The 17,440-nt window shown below is 46.9% G+C and overlaps 1 protein-coding gene across 3 annotated transcripts in view; it reads right to left on the bottom strand.

Annotated features, from left to right (window-relative positions):
• The window catches only part of smo (smoothened, frizzled class receptor), a 71,898-nt gene that overhangs the window by 26,774 nt on the left and 27,684 nt on the right, over nt 1–17,440 (bottom strand). For all 3 annotated transcript variants that reach the window (XM_089557855.1, XM_089557859.1, XM_089557863.1), the window contains exons 5-6: nt 13,593–13,815; nt 10,276–10,399 (exon numbers count right to left, since the gene is read on the bottom strand). In XM_089557855.1, the coding sequence (XP_089413981.1) occupies nt 10,276–10,399; nt 13,593–13,815 (347 nt within the window). The remainder of the gene's footprint in view (nt 1–10,275; nt 10,400–13,592; nt 13,816–17,440) is intronic.

Below are 17,440 nucleotides of genomic sequence, written 5' to 3'. Positions count from 1 at the left end.
ATTGGCTGTTCCTAGCTGCTTTTGGGTGTGGCGTGAAGACACCTAAAAAAAAAAAAGTGCATTCGGTATTTATTTGCCTCGCGATCCTAGACTTCGTGCGCACTGCAATGTCACCATTCCGCGGGAAGTACATCACCACGACCTGATGCTCTTTACTACAGCCGTTTCTTCAAAAAAAATACTATAACAAAAAAAAATGTACCATTGCCTATCGGAGGCGAAATGGCACCACAGCTTCACTTTACTATATCAGGGATTTTACTATAACTGAGTTTACTATAGCGGGGCTCTACTATACATGAGCTATCAATCATCACATGATGAATATTCAGCCACTGTGGCCTAAAATACACATTATTCTGACTACCCCAGCTAGCAAACATTCTATCGTAAAACAGCCCTTATAACTGAAAACTTTGCATGCACATCAGCAGTGATGTCCATGTGGCTCCTGTTACAGTTTCGTTTTCATGTTTGTGTTGTGGCGCCACCCGGTGCCGCCGATTTAGAACTTGCGAGGCAGCAAGGCAATAAAAAGGACACAGCTCTAGGAGCAGTTGTTCGTTGCGCAGTGGAGCACGTGCATCATCGTCCGTTTCTTCGAGCCTAGCCGTTGACGGCGACCGCCGAGCCGGTCTGCCTCTCGGCATTGCTCAGTCCACCAACTCGTTACAAGTGGCGACGAGGAGAAAAATTCAAGTTCAAGTTCGTCTTTCCTATGCCCCTTCTGCGCACGTGAGTTCTTCGTTGTTCTGACGAGTTCAACGGGCAAGAATTCCGTCATGCCAATGTTCGGCAACCTCGAAGCGTTCGACGGAGGAGGGGGAGATGCGTGGCCTTGCTACGTTGATCGCCTTAAAGCTTTTTTCATCGCGAATGACATCGCAGAAGCAAAACAGAAGTCAGTCTTCTTTAGTTGTTGTGGACAGAAAACGTATGCTCTCTTGCGGGATCTCGTGAAGCCCGCCCAACCGCAAGACAAAACCTTGCAAGAAATTCTTTCTGTTCTTGGTGAACATTACTGCCCCAAGCCATCTGCTGTCGCGCAACGTTTTAGGTTCAACACGCGTGTTCGCGCGGAGGGCGAGTCAGTCAGTAACTTTGTGGCGTCGCTCAAAAGCCTCTCTGAACATTGCAACTTCGGAACTGAGCTTAGCAACATGTTGAGGGACCGCATCGTGTGCGGCATCAACGACACAGCCGTGCAGACGAGGCTGCTCGAGAAAGCAGACCTTACGTATGAAGACGCTGTACAAACTGCACTTGCCATGGAAGCTGCGAAGAAAGACGCCGGCGAGATAGCGAGCTCAAGCCGCAGCGCGCTTTCCACTTATCAAGTCGCGGCATCAAAGGGGCGTGTCACATGCTACCGCTGTGGGGATGAACACCTCGCGTCCGTGTGCAAGCACATCAGTAGTTCGTGCAATTACTGCAGGAAGCAGGGACACATTGCTCGAGTGTGCAACTCAAAGAAAAAGCACGCTTCGTCACGGAAGGGAAAATTCACAAAGCCAAATGCGTCCGCGCCTCCGGCTCGCAAAACTTCGTGTGGAACTCATCCAGTCAACACTGTTGACAACGACGTTTCTGCCGACGTGTTTGACATGTGGCCAGTCGACACCGTCGCGCCGTCACCACCCTTCACCGTAACAGTCAGCGTTTGCGGTAAACCGCTCTGTATGGAGCTGGACACCGGTGCGAGCGTTTCTGTCATGGAAAAAAATCGTCTTCAGGAGCTGCTACCGTCAGTACCTGTCATGCCGTCTGATGTACTCCTGCGAAGCTACTCGGGTGAGCTCACACAAGTTCAAGGTAGAGCGGATGTCACAGTGCAGTTTCGTGACAGAAAAGCAGTGCTACCTTTATTCCTGACTGGAAAACGTTCACCTACACTTCTGGGCCGGAACTGGATTCGAGCACTGGGCATTGAGATTGCTCGCGTGGAAGCAGACGTTCATGCTGTTTCTGATGTTGAGGACCTTCTTCAAGCGTTTCCTGAGGTGTTTGAACAGAGCCTGGGAACTTTCAAGGGTCCAGAAGCCACAATCCATGTTCCACAAGATGCTGTACCAAAGTTTTTCAAGCCACGGCCACTGCCCTTTGCCCTGAAGGATGGGGTGTCACAAGAGCTTCAGCGCCTACAGAGGGAAGGCATCCTGGAGCCAGTCACTTCTTCAGTTTGGGCTGCACCAATTGTTCCAGTGGCCAAGAAGGATGGACGTGTCAGGATTTGCGGAGATTTCAAGATTACCATTAATCCAGTAGCTGTGATGGAAAAGTATCCAATTCCAAGAATTGAGGACCTGTGGGCCATGCTGTCAGGAGGTGAGAAGTTCACGAAGCTGGATTTGAGGGACGCCTACCAGCAAATAGTTCTTGACAAAGAATCTAGAAAGTATGTCACAATCTCCACACACATGGGATTATTCCAGTATACACGTCTTCCTTTTGGCGTGTCATCAGCATCAGCCTTGTTCCAAAGGGAGATGGAGAACCTTTTCCGAGGGCTGCCACATGTTGCAGTATATTTCGATGACATCCTTGTCACTGGCTCGAATGACTCGGAGCATCTTCGCAACCTCAGTGCTGTCCTATCTAGACTTCGTGATGTTGGACTTAAGTTGAAGTTCGACAAGTGTCATTTTTTCGTCCGACAAGTTGAATACCTCGGGCACATCATAAGCAAACAAGGGCTGTCTCCAAGTTTGAGCAAGGTATCTGCCATCCTTCATGCACCTGCACCCCGGGGCGTCAAGGAGCTTCAAAGTTTTTTGGGACTTGTGAACTTCTACAGGCGTTTTCTACCAAACCTTTCCGGACGCCTCCGCCCTTTGCATTTACTTCTCATGAACGAGAAGAAATGGGTGTGGGGAAAAGAGCAAGAAAATGCATTCAATGTAGTGAAGCAGTTAATAACATCCGCCCCAGTCCTAGTACATTTCGACCCAGGGAAGCCACTGTGTCTCAGCTGCGATGCCTCACCGTATGGGATCGGCGCAGTTTTGGCACACAGAGAATCTGATGGTCGAGAACTGCCCATTGCTTTTGCCTCCAGATGTTTGTCTCGTGCAGAGCAAAACTACAGCCAACTCGACAAAGAGGCATTAGCCTTTGTATTTGGTGTGGAAAAGTTCCACCAGTACTTGTGGGGCAATCCTTTCACTGCTTATACGGATCACAAGCCTCTACTAGGATTACTGAATGATGACAAACCCATTCCAGTGCAAGCATCACCACGACTAGTCAGATGGGCATTGAAACTTTCTGCATACAAGTACAAGCTTGTGTACAAGCCTGGTCTGGACTTAGGTCATGCGGATGTTCTCAGTAGGTTGCCGTTGCCTGCAAACAACGTGGATCTACCTGCACCTGCTGAAATGTTCATGCTTGAACAAGCATACCCAGGACTGTTGTCACCTGCCATTGTGGCACAAGCTACAAAAAAGGATCCATTCCTGAGCCATGTAGCTCTTGCTGTCCTGCGAGGGGAAAAACTTCCAGCAGGACCAGAAGGAAATCCATTCACAGCAAGGAGCAGCGAACTCAGCCTCCACGAAGGTTGCTTGCTGTGGGGTTCCCGAGTTGTTATCCCAAAATCTTTGCAAGCCAAAATCCTAATGATACTTCATGCAGGGCATCCTGGCATTGAGAAAAGCAAGACAATTGCCAGAAGCCACATCTGGTGGCCGGGAATTGATGGAGACATCGCTAAGAGTGTAAAGAGCTGTGAAACCTGCCAAGCTTACCTGCGTGCACCGCAACGCATCCAGCACACGCCATGGCCGTTTCCACAGAGGCCCTGGTCAAGACTTCACGTTGACTTTGGGGGCCCATTCATGGGTCATACATTCCTGGTCATTGTTGACGCCTATTCAAAGTGGGTCGAAGTTTTTCCAGTGACGTCAACATCAGCGGATGCTGTTATCAATGCTTTGCGAACAACATTTGCGCAGCATGGACTGCCGGATCTCATAGTTTCCGACAATGGGCCTGCCTTTGCAAGTGAACAGTACTTGGAATTCTTGGCATGTAATGGAATACGTCGCATGCTTGTGCCTCCCTACCATCCAGCTTCGAATGGTGCGGCAGAGCGCGTCGTACAAACTGTCAAGAACAAGATCAAGAAGAGTGGATCTGGATCTTTCCAAACCCAGATTTCGCGGTTCTTATTTCATTACAGAACCACGCCACATGAAGTCACAGGCAGAGCAACGTGTGAAATGCTCATGGGAAGGATGTTCAAGACGCCTTTGGATGTTCTTCGCCCAAATCTACACACTTCAGTGCTGCTGAGACAGTTGAAGCAGAAACTACAGGCCGATAAAGGGTGTCATTCTTCTCCATTGCCGAATGTGGGAGACAACGTACTCGCAAAGAACTTTCGTCGAGGACCACCGTGGGTACCCGCACGTGTCACGAGCACTACAGGTCAGTCAGCAGCTACAGTCTGTCTCAGTGACGGTACTCTCTGGCATAGGCACGGCGACCACCTACGTCCTCAAGTCGAAGAAATCGTTGAGCCTACCACTGAACTATGGAGGCCTGAACCTACTGGAACACAGGGCGTTTCCAGCCACCCATCAACAGAGTGTGACACCAGCTTGGCTGTTTCTGTGGACTCTGACCTCACCGTGAGTGCTACTAGTGGCACAGAAGAGACAACTGTGAACGTGACTGGTGGTACAGAAGAGACTGCTGTGAACTCTCCCAAGTCAGCGTGCAGCACGCCTCAGTTGCGAAGAAGCACGAGAAGCCTCAAGCCAGTGCAGCGCTACTCTCCATAATGTTCTCTTCTTGAACAAACTAATGGGGGAGGGCTGTTACAGTTTCGTTTTCATGTTTGTGTTGTGGCGCCACCCGGTGCCGACGGTTTAGAACTTGCGAGGCAGCAAGGCAATAAAAAGGACACAGCTCTAGGAGCAGTTGTTCGTTGCGCAGTGGAGCGCGTGCATCATCGTCCGTTTCTTCGAGCCTAGCCGTTGACGGCGACCGCCGAGCCGGTCCGCCTCTCGGCATTGCTCGGTCCACTAACTCGTTACAGCTCCCCTGAGCATGCAACTGTTTATGTACTTACCCATAATACCAGCTCTATCCAGGGGCCTACTTTAGGCACTTCACACAAAGAAAACCACTCAAAGAGTAAGAAATGGTAAATTTGGCACTCAACTTTCATTGCAGCACTGCACAAATCATTTCTCGACAGTATCTATATCTGATGGAATCACCTTACAGGCTTGCTCCCATTGGAAAAATAACCATACGTTTCCATCAGAGAAAAACAACTAACTAAAATGTAAAGTGCGCTAGGTATATAGACTACCTCTCCTCCCATGAACCAGTTTCCAAGTAAATCTGCACCCCCCCACAACCTCGTTTTTGAATGGTGGATTCTCGTTTAAGTTTCTACTTCACACAAACAGATGCTTTGGTTCTGCCAACAGCATGAGTAAGCATCAAGCTTCTGTTAATTTGGATTTTGCATATTCTGAAGGAACTTTAGGTTCCCCTCAAGTCTTCTAGATTATCAAGGCCTGACTGCATTACTCATTGCCCACAAAGTAAGAGCAAAATGGGTACGGCATGGAGTCTGGTAGGAATGAGCGATATGAAGTGTCAGGAGACCTAGATTTTTATTGAAGTGAGCGGTAAACACAAAAGGAAATTGAGAAGAAAGCAGGCATGCTTGAATGTAGAGCCCTACAGGTGTCACAAGGGCAAATTTAGGGTCAGCGCCAACAAGCACATTCCGCAGCTGACTGCTCGATTGTTCGGACCTCGTTCGCATTCGTTGCCAATGCCCAAGCCGCCATATAACGTGTGCAGTGAAACCTCGTTAATTAAAGCTGCAAGAGAGATAGAAAACTTGATCAAACAAAATGAGACTCAAGCTAAAAGGGAGCCTCATAAATGGCGGTGCTGGTATTCCCCGCGAGTCGCCACACTGCACCCGCGTGGTTTCGAATTTGGACCATTCTTGAACGTTGTGTGCCACACAAACTTGAACCCTAGTCACAGTTAGCACAGCTCCTCTATCCCGAGTCTTTTGTCCCTACTACGGAAAGAGGTAGCAGCGAAGAGCGTGGGAGGTGTATGGCTTCATGGAGACAGCAAGCATGGAGTAAAATGATGGCGCATTTCAAAGCGACGTCAGCGTACTCACGCAAAACGCAACGCAACCCTGACTTTTCTACAGTAAAAACGTCAACAACCGCAATTTGGATGACAGGCAGAATGAATATCATTATATACAAGCCACTGCAGAGTGCATGTTGCCAGTTAAGACGACAATTTCGGTTCTAGTCACTAGGCCTAATCCTGAAGGCCAACACCGACTGCGTGCTTGCTTCAGCCGTTTGTTGGTTCTTATCGTTTCCCCATCTTCGCTATCTTGTGAATGAGGACCCTCCGTACTGCGAGTGCAGCGCAGTTCCCGCAGCAGCAGGTTCAATTTCGCGTCTAGACTTTGCCCCTACCCATGCGTTCGTAAGCGACGAGCTAAAGGCAGTACAGCCATCGTACGCCAAGTCCATGAAAGCGGTTGCCGCCCGCTACCTATACCGTGACGGGCAGCAAGATTTAGTCCCTAGGAGCTTCAGAAGTACATGCAACTACTGACCACATCTTTTGGCATATCGGAATAAGTTGAAGTAATTTATTTATTTATTTATTTATTTATTTTATACTGATTTGATTTTTTCGGTGAAATTTTATTTTTTGGACTGCCCAATTTTTCAAACAATTTTGCGGTCCTTAAAGAGTCCGAAAAATCGAATGTCAACTGTATATGGGGAAAGAAAGTCATTTAAATCTGATGGCTGGTAAATCTAATAATATGCACTAAAATTTTCAGGCAGCATGCACAGATTTCCAACCAAATCACTTTTTCATCATAAAGGAACCTTTATGAGGCCCTGTTTTGGCAAACAAGAACATTTCCATGACTTTATTGTCAAAGTATTGCAAGTTGAGACAAGCGTGAGGCACATCATGAACCCTGTCGAGCAAAATAATGGAATACAATAGAATCTCGAGATGATACGAAACCATAAAATTCCCCGGGTGGAGTGCAAGACGTGACTGCAGCCTGAAACACTAAGCGCTGCCTGTACATTGCCAACCAATGCCACAATCGTTAACCGTGCTACGCGAGTAGTAAGCGGTGGCGCACGGCTTGCACATCACCGATCACCAGTTGCGCTGTACACACCGCGAGTAGTCCGCTGTGGCTGTACTGCCGTAAATGTTTTCAGCTGTCAACAAAACTGCATAAATGCATTTCCAATGCTTCTACATATGAACTTTGTCCGTTATGAAATGAAATTTCAGATATATGCATTTTTTTGTGACCCCATGAGATTCGAATATCGAGATTCTACTGTATATTGCATGCACCAACCTCCACGGTTTGCACTTAGTAAACTTATAAACTGCCTTTTAGCAGCAAAATTTAATATGTGCTCAACTTGTCTACTATTTTAACAGAGTTGTAACCTCCACGCAAATTTTTAATTCATTCAGTTCAGCACAGGCTACTTTTACACACTGCTCTCAATCCCAAGCAGGGTTCCATTAGTGCCACAAAAGCTGTACTGAGTAGGGCATCCCTTGCCCGGCTGTGTTTCTTTGCAAACTTCTAGTTTGCAAACACAAGAACAGGAGCTTATTTTTGCAAAGAAACAAGCGGTGAACAGCTCAGTCAGGTCTGTCCAAAATCCCAGAGTTGGTCAATTGTAGATCTAAAAAAAGGCCCAAATGTGTCAAACCACCCAAATGCATGCAGAAATTGGGTGGACTCGGACGTTATGAGTGGCCATCACAGCTGGCTAGAATGCTACCATGACTTGATGAAAACGGCTCTGATGCCGTAAGCACTACTCACATGCACATCGCCGGCTGCAAGAGAGGAGGGAAAGAAGCAAGAGGGAAAGTGAACAAGAGAGAAAGCACTAGGCAGGAACAGCAACAGTGTAGAGCAAAGTAGACAATCAAGATCACTTGCGTGAGTGGCAATACGACAGTGGTTGTAGTGCACAAGAAATGCCACCACGAAGGAAAAACATAGCATTATACATTTTGCTACCAGTAACCTGGCCCTACAAGCTGCCAAAAACAACTCAGCAGTATTGTTTTACATAAACTCGCCTGTGTGCCCCATTCGAGTTACCCCAGCAGCACAGCCCTAAGTGTTCAGCAGCTTCTCAGTGGCAACAAACAGCCACAGCCTTCCGTGACAGCCGTCCAAGTTCAGTGCTCTCATCTCTACCAAGCCCTCACCCTGGTATTTGCTGCTTTGACTACCATTCCGATCGTCTTTTGGCGAGCACGGCTCAGAGGACACACTTATATAATACTTTTGCTATGAACTTTGTGCTGGCCTTTTTAAAATTTACTTTTGGGACATGCAAAATGCACCTGTGCATATTGTCGTCTTACCTTAACCAAGCAGCGAGAGCCTACGGATAAGTAACAATTCATGACCAATATCAAAATAGCGTCGCATTGACAGTGATGCTCACTTGTTAGGTGGAGTGAAAGTCAACCGCAGCACACCTATGATTTAGTACCTGGTTTACAACGTTTCACACCTCTGACCAGCATTTTTGCAAAAAGCCAACATACCTTCAATGAGTTGGGCAAAGCTTCAATGCACTCTCTATTTTTTTTCATGCAACGCCCTTGTGTGCTAGAAAAATACATAATTTTGAAAATGCTTATTGTGCCATTTAACCTTTTTTGCGTGCCAGAAGTGTTCAAAATATTCGCTTCGAAATTATTTGAAGAAATTTTTACAGTATTCGCTTCAAATCTACTTCAAACCAAAAAACCAATTTGCAGTTACCCCCTCCACAGTGCAGCACGTAAACTGAATCCCAGTTCATGGTTAAGAGGATAGTTTGGCAATCCTCACAGGCACAAGCAATTCAAGCACAGATGCCGACTCAAAACTAAGCATTACCCTTTCCACTCACAGACACCCACCTCAGTCGTGTCACAACAGTAGAGGAGCAGCAGTAAAAAATTACGCCACAGCACGTCCAAACCACAAGCAACCTCTCAAATAGGGTGGAAATCTTGGCCAAGCAAAGCATCAATTTCAAGCTAAAAGCCATGGATGCCCTGACTATGATAAAAAGCTTCAGCATGAAGGACTACACATGTGAAACACGTACTCACACAAAGACCATGGAGGAAAAATGAAAAGAAACTTTCAGAGAAAGAATGCTTAACGTTCAGAAGCCAATCTCTGCTGTGGCTAGAAAACATAGCTGCCATGTCTCACCTTTCCAGGAGAACTTTAGTAAAAGCTCGTCATTCAAACTTTAATGGACAGAAAAAAAAAATGTTCTAATCATCTGAAAGTCCAAATTATTAAATGATCCCCCCCCCCAAGAAAAACTGCCAACAACTGCTGGCAGCATAGTAAATTTATTTGGTGAAAAAAACTGGGCAATGGTTGCCTGACTGCAAGATGAGAACAGCGCAGCAATGACTGCTTTTCATATTTTCATCAATGCTTCCTTATGCACACTGTTGAAACAATCGAAGCAGAACTTCTCCAAAATTGTAAGGGCCTCACGCATCCTTCACAGTTGGACACGGTGGAGCTCCACCCATCACAAGTGGGACTGTTGCTTGCAACAAAGCTTGACCGTACAAAACGCGAACAGCACGTGACAAGCACATAGTTTTGGTGCACTGGAAGAACAAAACCATGAAGATGCAAGCAAAGGAAACTGCACACAAGTGGTGAGAAAAAAAAAAACAGCGCCACTTGATTCAGTATACGAAACGGTATTAGCAGGGGTTAGATTGGCTAGCTGATTCTGGTTGAACCGCCGTCACTGCAACCTGACGCGAAGCCCAGAAAAGCAAAATCGAAATTAGGCGGCCGGACTGTTCCCGGATATGGGGCCGTTCATTTGTCCTCGCATCTGCCGTTGCGCGCACATAAGATGTGCGCAAGCAATTATACAGCATGGAATTCAAGTTTATAGTAGGACTGTTTTGACAGTCTCTTGCCATCCAACCTCTCTTTGGGAGCCCACTGAAATTCAGCGGTGTGAGATGCATTACGCCCAAATTAGTGAGCATCCGACACCATAGCCTTACATGGGTGTTGGCCAGGACCAAGCTGGCAGTTTGAGTTATACGGATTTCCGAATTAACGAGCTTTTACTTTTTTCTCTCACAGTTGTTTTTTTTTTTCTCCTCCACAAATGGCACAGAAAGCAGGCAGGCATCAAGCGAGACAAGCAGGGGCAGACACACACACACCTCGCACAAGGAAGTAGCCCCCAGCGAGAAAGGCAGCAGTGACGGGGACGAGCACGAGTGCAGACCGTGCGTGCGGGTTGGCCGCGGTGACAAAGCAGATGCCTGATACAGGGTCCCCATCCACCTGCGCACCAACAGAACAGTAGGCACACCCAACAGTGAGCCCCATGGAGCTCTTCATGTCAGCTGCAGGCTTCACTCAGCAGCAACAGTAGACCCGTTTTCTGGTGACTGATCCGAACTAGTGCCAAACTACACAACGTCGGGCTTTTCTACACTGTGCCTACCTTTTTTTAAATAAGGGAGCGATTGCTGTTTAGCATCCACCCAAGCGCAGCCATAGAGCTACAAAGAAAAGCTACACAGCTTTCACAAAAACCTTGCAGCTGATGTTATACACTATTGTGTATAACATGATTAACTCTTTTAGTCTTCTGCACTCTGTGGCTGAACTGCAAGTAATTTTTGTATTGGACGGGCCACTAGCTTTGTAGCTATCGGTCCAAACAGTGTTTGTGTATATCACCTGTTCTCGCAATAAAGTTTCCATTAAAGAAAATAAAAAAACCTTGGTCCAGGGATCGAACCGAGGACTGCTGCCTGTCTGCCACAGTTGCTTTAAGTGGGGACACTGGTCTTGAAAAGAAAATTTTATTAATTTAGTCATAGTTATTAAATTTTCAGGGCACATGTATTTTTGTGCGCTGATTCTAGGTATGTCATTTAATTTCATGTAAAACAATTCCTTGAACACTTATGCACATTTTATGTAACTATTTTGCGGAGAGTTTTGAAGAAAATTTGCTGCAGGAAACTTGCTGAAATGTATGCCATTGGGTTCTCTTGACACCAAGGAATACAATAAGGGTAAAATTATAATCCTGGCTCTCACAGAACTCGACTAATAGGGTACTGAAGCTGCCACTTCAGAAACAGGAATACACACTTTCCTTCTCATTTCTGAAGCGACAACTTCAAAACTCTATAACTTAAGTTCTATGATAGGCAGGAAGACATTTTCACCCTTAATGTATTCCTTGGTGTCAAGAGAACATAATGGCATACATTTCAGCAAGTTTCCTGCAGCAAATTTTCTTCAAAACTCTCCACAAAATACTAGCATAAAAAGTTCATAAGTGCTCAAGGAATTGTTTTACATGAAATTAAATGACATATTTAGAATCAGCACACAAAAATACATATTCCCTGAAGATTTCATAACTGTGACTTCATTAATAAAAATTTTTTTTTCAAGACCAGTGTCCCCCCTTAACAACTGAGCTAGCCAAGAAGCTTACCGGATGGCAGGGTGCACCTGAAGTGCTAAACAACTAGAGCATGTTAATCCAAAGTGTTTAGTGAAGGCTCCGAAGGTGGAATGAATTTCAAATAACAGTGCAATTACTCATTAACATCCACCTGAGCTTACCATACAGATACAAAGGAAAGATAACAAGCGATTACCGCATTCAGTCGCGTAATTTGCACACCTTTTTCCTTTCAATTAAGCCTTGATAAAGGGGGTGTGCACAGTGCATGAAAATTATCTGAACACGTTCTAAAAAACGCTACAAGGGTCACAACGAACAATATATACTGTATATTGCCATCTATATGTAGACTCCCCCCCCCCCTCCAATCTCGCACTCCTCGCTGGCCAAAAAAAGAAGTTGACTCCAAATGTAAGACGCATACCCCCTTCCCGCCCCACCCCATGTTAAGCAGTACCCAGCGTGAGCTCATGACGGCGCGTGCGCAGCTGAAAGCAATAAACACACAACGATACAATTGTAAAGCCAGAGGTGGGAGGCAAGGGAGACAACAGGTGATAAAAGAACAGCCTCTGTCATGCGGCCCGGCTGACTAGTGGCAAACTGAACAGCAAATGGTTTTGTAGCTTCTGATTCACGCACGCGCGCGACTGTTCATCTGAGAAAGCAAACGCCAGCACAAGCAAGCCAGGTATAAACAGTGCACAAGTAGTGTCCTCTCCACTCACACCTTTCAGAACCACACATGGCGATGTGGCCGCGCCAGTCTTCGCAAGCCTGCCATGCATACACCCGCGTACATAAAAGCTGGGGGTGCACAAATTAAGCGAGTAAATATGTTACTCCCTATTTCGAAATAAACTCCACCTAGGGCTATTCCCCTAAACACACCAGACCCGCTCCTTAGAATCACTTTTGGTAAGAAGGCATCAGGATGGAGCACAGCACAAGAGAAGACGAAGCAAGAGAAGACTACTGGATGAAGCACCCCTCAACTACCAACTTGATGATGCAGGAGGATAAGTTCATGTTGGCAGTACATGCACAACACACTTTATGGCATCAAGATGTATATGATAACATAATGTCGAGAAATTCTTTCGTTGATCTGTATAATAAAACTGAAGTGTTACTAATGATAAACAAAAAAAAAAAGGATTCCAGCAGTTCCTGGGCCTTCCCATTTTTGCTTTTGCCAAGAATTCTCCCGCCAGAAACGCACGGTTCACATTTCCAGGACTCAGTGCACCAAGGGCCACAGCACACTGAGTCCTGGAAATGCGGCGCCCTCCTGATACTTTTTACCATCAGTGCATGCTTCTGTAGTCCCTCATTTATATATACTGCCCAGTATGTGCTATACAATGCATGCTAGTGAGTGCTGATTTCTCCCTTTGGCTCCTCTAATTGTTTGCTTCGTCTTAACCACTGCACTGATGCTTATTAAGAAAAAAGAGGGGGGAGGGGCAAGTATAGCTTTTGCATCTTGTTTTTGCCAGTGCTTTTGTTCATTGCTGCCGGCACATGGTCTTGTCTTCTGTTCAACACATAACACGTGCACTGACATCACACAGTACACGAGCCTCTAGCATTCTGCCTCCATCAAAATGCGACTGGCACACCTGGGATCAAACCCGAGTCTTGAGTCAGCAGCTGGAGCCATCATGGTGGCTTACTGCAACTTTGACGTCCGCCCGAGCGCAGCCATACGGCTACAAAGGAAAGCTATACAGCTTTCTCAGAAACATCGCAGTTAAAGAAAAATTCGTCCTGGTCCGGGGTTCGAACCCGGGACCACCGTTTCACCGGAGCAGTCGCTCTACCAATTGAGCTAACCGGTACGGCAAGCTTATGGTAGGGCGAGAGTGAACTGATCACTAACTCGAAGTGGGAACAGTGTTGGCCAAATGTCTGGGGGAATCCCCCAAGGTGGAGTAGATCTACTCCGAGACCTTGGGGTATTCCCCCAGACATTTGGCCAGCTTACTGCAACCGTTCAGAGAGGTGCAATGTGGGTGGCCACAGGAGAAGGGAAGAAGGCCCCACCAGCCCCAGGGCCATGACGAGGATGAAGAGGACGAAGGGCACGCTCCAGGCCACCAGGTGGAAGTAGGCGGCCTTGGCCTGCAGCTGGGGCACCGTGCCCCCACCGTGCAGCTGGAGTCGGTGCTCCCAGGCGTACGCCAGCAACACCAGCCAGCACAGGGACGCCAGCAGGAAGTAGTAGCACAGGAAGAAGATGGCCACACACGACAGGTTCTCCCCCGAGCTGCATGACGATGATGCGTGCAGATACCACCACCACTCATTTGTGCACTCCACTGATGTACTCTTTCAACTCCATTCCATATTCTCTTTGATTAAACGTGCACTGAAGAGAAATCTGAACTCGTCTTTCTGCCATGGGAACTCGATCTACACTTTTCCAGCATTCTTAGAAACTTCAACTTATTGCCCTGTGTGGCTGATTTCCCTAATTAAATCGGATTAACATCCGGCTCCCGCCTTTTTTTTTTTAATTCCCCACATACGGTGGGAGGAGTCGACCAACGTATGGAGTGCCTTTCAGGCAGTCACGTGGCGACTTTGCTTTCACTTTTATTTTGTTTCTTTTAGGTTTCTGTGAATAAACAGGTCTAGTCAGAGACTACATAGCTGCAAATTAGGCCCACGGAAATAAAAAGACGCGTGGACTCTTTGCTTTCACCGATCATAACGTATCACTCCATGGATGGCACAGCGGCAAGCCGCCACGGGACTGGGTGAAAGGTTGGCCAACTTCTCCCACCGTTTGCGGGGAATTCAAAAAAAAAAAAAAGAAAGGCGGGAGCCCGACGCTAATCCAATTTAAATTAGGGGAATCGGCCGCACAGGGCAATAAATTAGAAGTTTCTAAGAACGCTCAGAACGTTTAGATCGAGTTTCAGAGGTAAAAATACGAGTTCAGATTCCTCTTGAGTGCATCTTTAAGCGTCAGTGTATCAAAGCAGCTCGGTCAGGTACCCTTTTCAATTCGGTTGTAGTGTTTCCTTTGTAGTACTTAAGCTCCTAAACCTTCTATTTTTTGTATTTCATACTTTTCCAAGTTCCTCCTTGCTTCAACTCGTACGTACATTTAGTTTGCGCTTTTCAGCATTACATTTCTATTTAGTACATGTTTCTTCTCTCACCCTGCCAAAATTATGAAAACAGGATTCCAGTGTCACTAAATACAAACGCGAATACAAAGGGCAAAGCTATAAAGCACTGTTTTTCGCGCTCCTTTTTTAAGTATAGTGACATCTTGTTAATTCAAACTTTAAGAGAGTGAAATAAAATGCCTGAATTATCCAAAGGTCACATTACAGAATGACTTTCAAAAACTGCCAAGATCGTTCACATGAGAGTAAAGTTTACTTGGTGGAAACATGCAACTGTCATCCGCTTCTGGGACAAAAACTGCGTGCTAACAACTTTTCGCAGCTCCGGCAAACGTACTTCATTTGTACACACTCTCAGGAGTGTAATACCCAGAACTGTTCCATAATGGTAAGGGTTTTTCTGTGGTGGCTCATGCAAGGAGGTTTGGATTAGTTTATGGGGTTTCTTCCCCGGGCCTGCTAGTGCTAGCATGCCAGATTCTGAAACTATCTAACCGTTGGCTGTTCAATTAGCCATAAGTCAGCCAAGCACCATGCGAGAGCACCGTTCATCACTTTTATTGCCTATGACCTCCATTTACTTCCGAATGCTGGCTTTGCGACTGCATTGTTGTGCATTTACTGCTTTGTGCTGCACATGCGCACTCATGCCACCCTGCGGAAAGCTGTACTACTTCACCTCACAAATTGTTTGCCACAGTGCGAAAAGCAGAGCTCTCTCGTTCAATCAGGGCCAACCAAGGAAGACAACAGACGCCCCAATATATGAGCAGTGTTGAGACTATTTTCAATTGAACTAATTGAAAAGGTAGTTCAGGATAGCGTTTTTAAAGTACAGTGAGTGTTTCATTCACTGATTAAATTAGGGTAGGTGTGCACGAACTCAGCGCTATGTGACTGCCGCCATTCATAAACATGGCGCCTCCTGAGTCGGCCAAGTTTCTTGTGTGCAGCAGCTTGGACACAGGTGCTTTTTCCTACCCAGGGATGGAGCCATCAGTTGTGGGGTGAAGGAACATGTTTTGCAGCGCGCATAATTATAACTGGCTCAGATGGCCACAGCCTTCATAGTGCTGCAAACGACTTGTGAAATGAAACATACACGCGACAGCGGAGCCCAGCGAGATGGGGGGAGTATTCGCCAACTTATACTTGGAGTCAACTTTTTTTCTGTGGCTCGAGCTGTTATACGGAGCACACGCTGAGCCTTCACATGGATGAAGTCCGTCCAAGGTCGCCGATCGATGAGACTAGGAGAGAAAGATGAAATAACAAATGGAGGGTCGCCGATGGGCGAAAGAAGGGAAGAAGTAGGGGGAGAAAATAGAGAGACACAGTTGCCGACTGGGACTGAATGAAGCGATAAAAAAAAATACTGGCCAGAAGGGAAATAAAGAGAAAAAGAAAACGAGAAGGGTGGCCAACGCAGAAAGATGAAAAGGGGGACAAAATGAAGGGATGCTGTTGCAGAGAGAAAAATAGGAAGATATGAATCTCAAGTGCGTGCAGCGATACCACTCGCCACTCGCTATTAGAGCCTTGAACACCATCTAATCAGTCTAATCCAGTCCTAATTGGCTCATTTTGCTTTTGAGCTGCAGCAACTCGGTACAGTAGAACCCCATTCATACGTTTCTCACCGGACCGGGAAAAAAAAAAACGTAACAGCCGGGAAAACACAACAGTGAGGAAAGCACCGAAAATTAATGAAAACAGTGCAGCTTTGACTTGAAACAATTAATTTCCGCAAATTGACCCTAAGACTTTAAAAAATCGACAATGGTGGATTGCAGTTTCTTTCGCTCGCTGGAAAGAACAACGCGTTTCTCAATAGCAAAGGCCGCATTGCTGTCAGCGTCGCTTTGCGGTGCGGCTACACCGCACGCAGCAGTGCTGTGCAGTTCACACGCTCACTGCAGTCCACGCTGAAGCGACGTTGTGCACAGCGTCAAGCGCTGAAATGTTCGTAGGCTGCTCGCCGCGCTGCTCCGCATAGGCCGCCCTGACTGTCTGTCGACTGCGTTTAGTAAGTCCAGCTTTTCCTCAAGGGGAAGCGCCTTCTGCTTACGCAATGCTATCACGCCATCAAATCACGTTAAAGATGTTGTTGCGACTGACAGAAGGATGAAAAGGAAACTGCACGGGCCTGCCGACTGGCTCCAGCCGAGCCACCACCGCTGTCACTTGCAGATAGAGGAGAGTTAAAAGATAAAAAGAAAGAGTGAAAGAAAAGAAAAGACTCGCGTCGCAACAACTGCGTCCGCCGAAGCGGACGCTGGCTGTGAAAAACAGATAAGCGACCGCAGGTGCGGGCCTCCTCGTCACCACCTCCCGCGATACAGATCGCGGCATTCGGCGTTCGCGAGGCAGATAGCCATCTAGTGGCGGCCTCTCCAACTCGCCTGCGGCTTCTAGCAGCCAGTTCCGTAGCCAAGCGTGGCCAAGACTCGTCAAAAATCAAAATGCCGGTTGGCGCGCATTGCCCGGGCGCGTTCGGGGAGCCCGGTTGCGACATATCATGCGGGATCGTTTCCTCGGCTACGACGTAACAGCGGGGTTCCCAATACATTGGATCCTATGGAAGCTATGCCGGGACCCGAAGAAAACAACGTAACAGCCGGGAAAATGCAGCAGTGAGGAACGTAACAGCGGGGTTCTACTGTAGTGAAGTGCTCGGTGAGTGGGAGCTCAGTCAAGATTGCCTCTGCGGGCGACAGAAGAAACAAAATAAACTGAATAACCTCGCGCGAAGAT

This window comes from Amblyomma mixtum, chromosome 1, assembly GCF_055824585.1.
Source record: "Amblyomma mixtum isolate Tamu chromosome 1, ASM5582458v1, whole genome shotgun sequence".
NCBI classification, from domain to species: domain Eukaryota; kingdom Metazoa; phylum Arthropoda; class Arachnida; order Ixodida; family Ixodidae; genus Amblyomma; species Amblyomma mixtum.
Note: the sequence above shows the minus strand (reverse complement) of the source record. Positions and strands in the feature narration are given on the sequence as shown.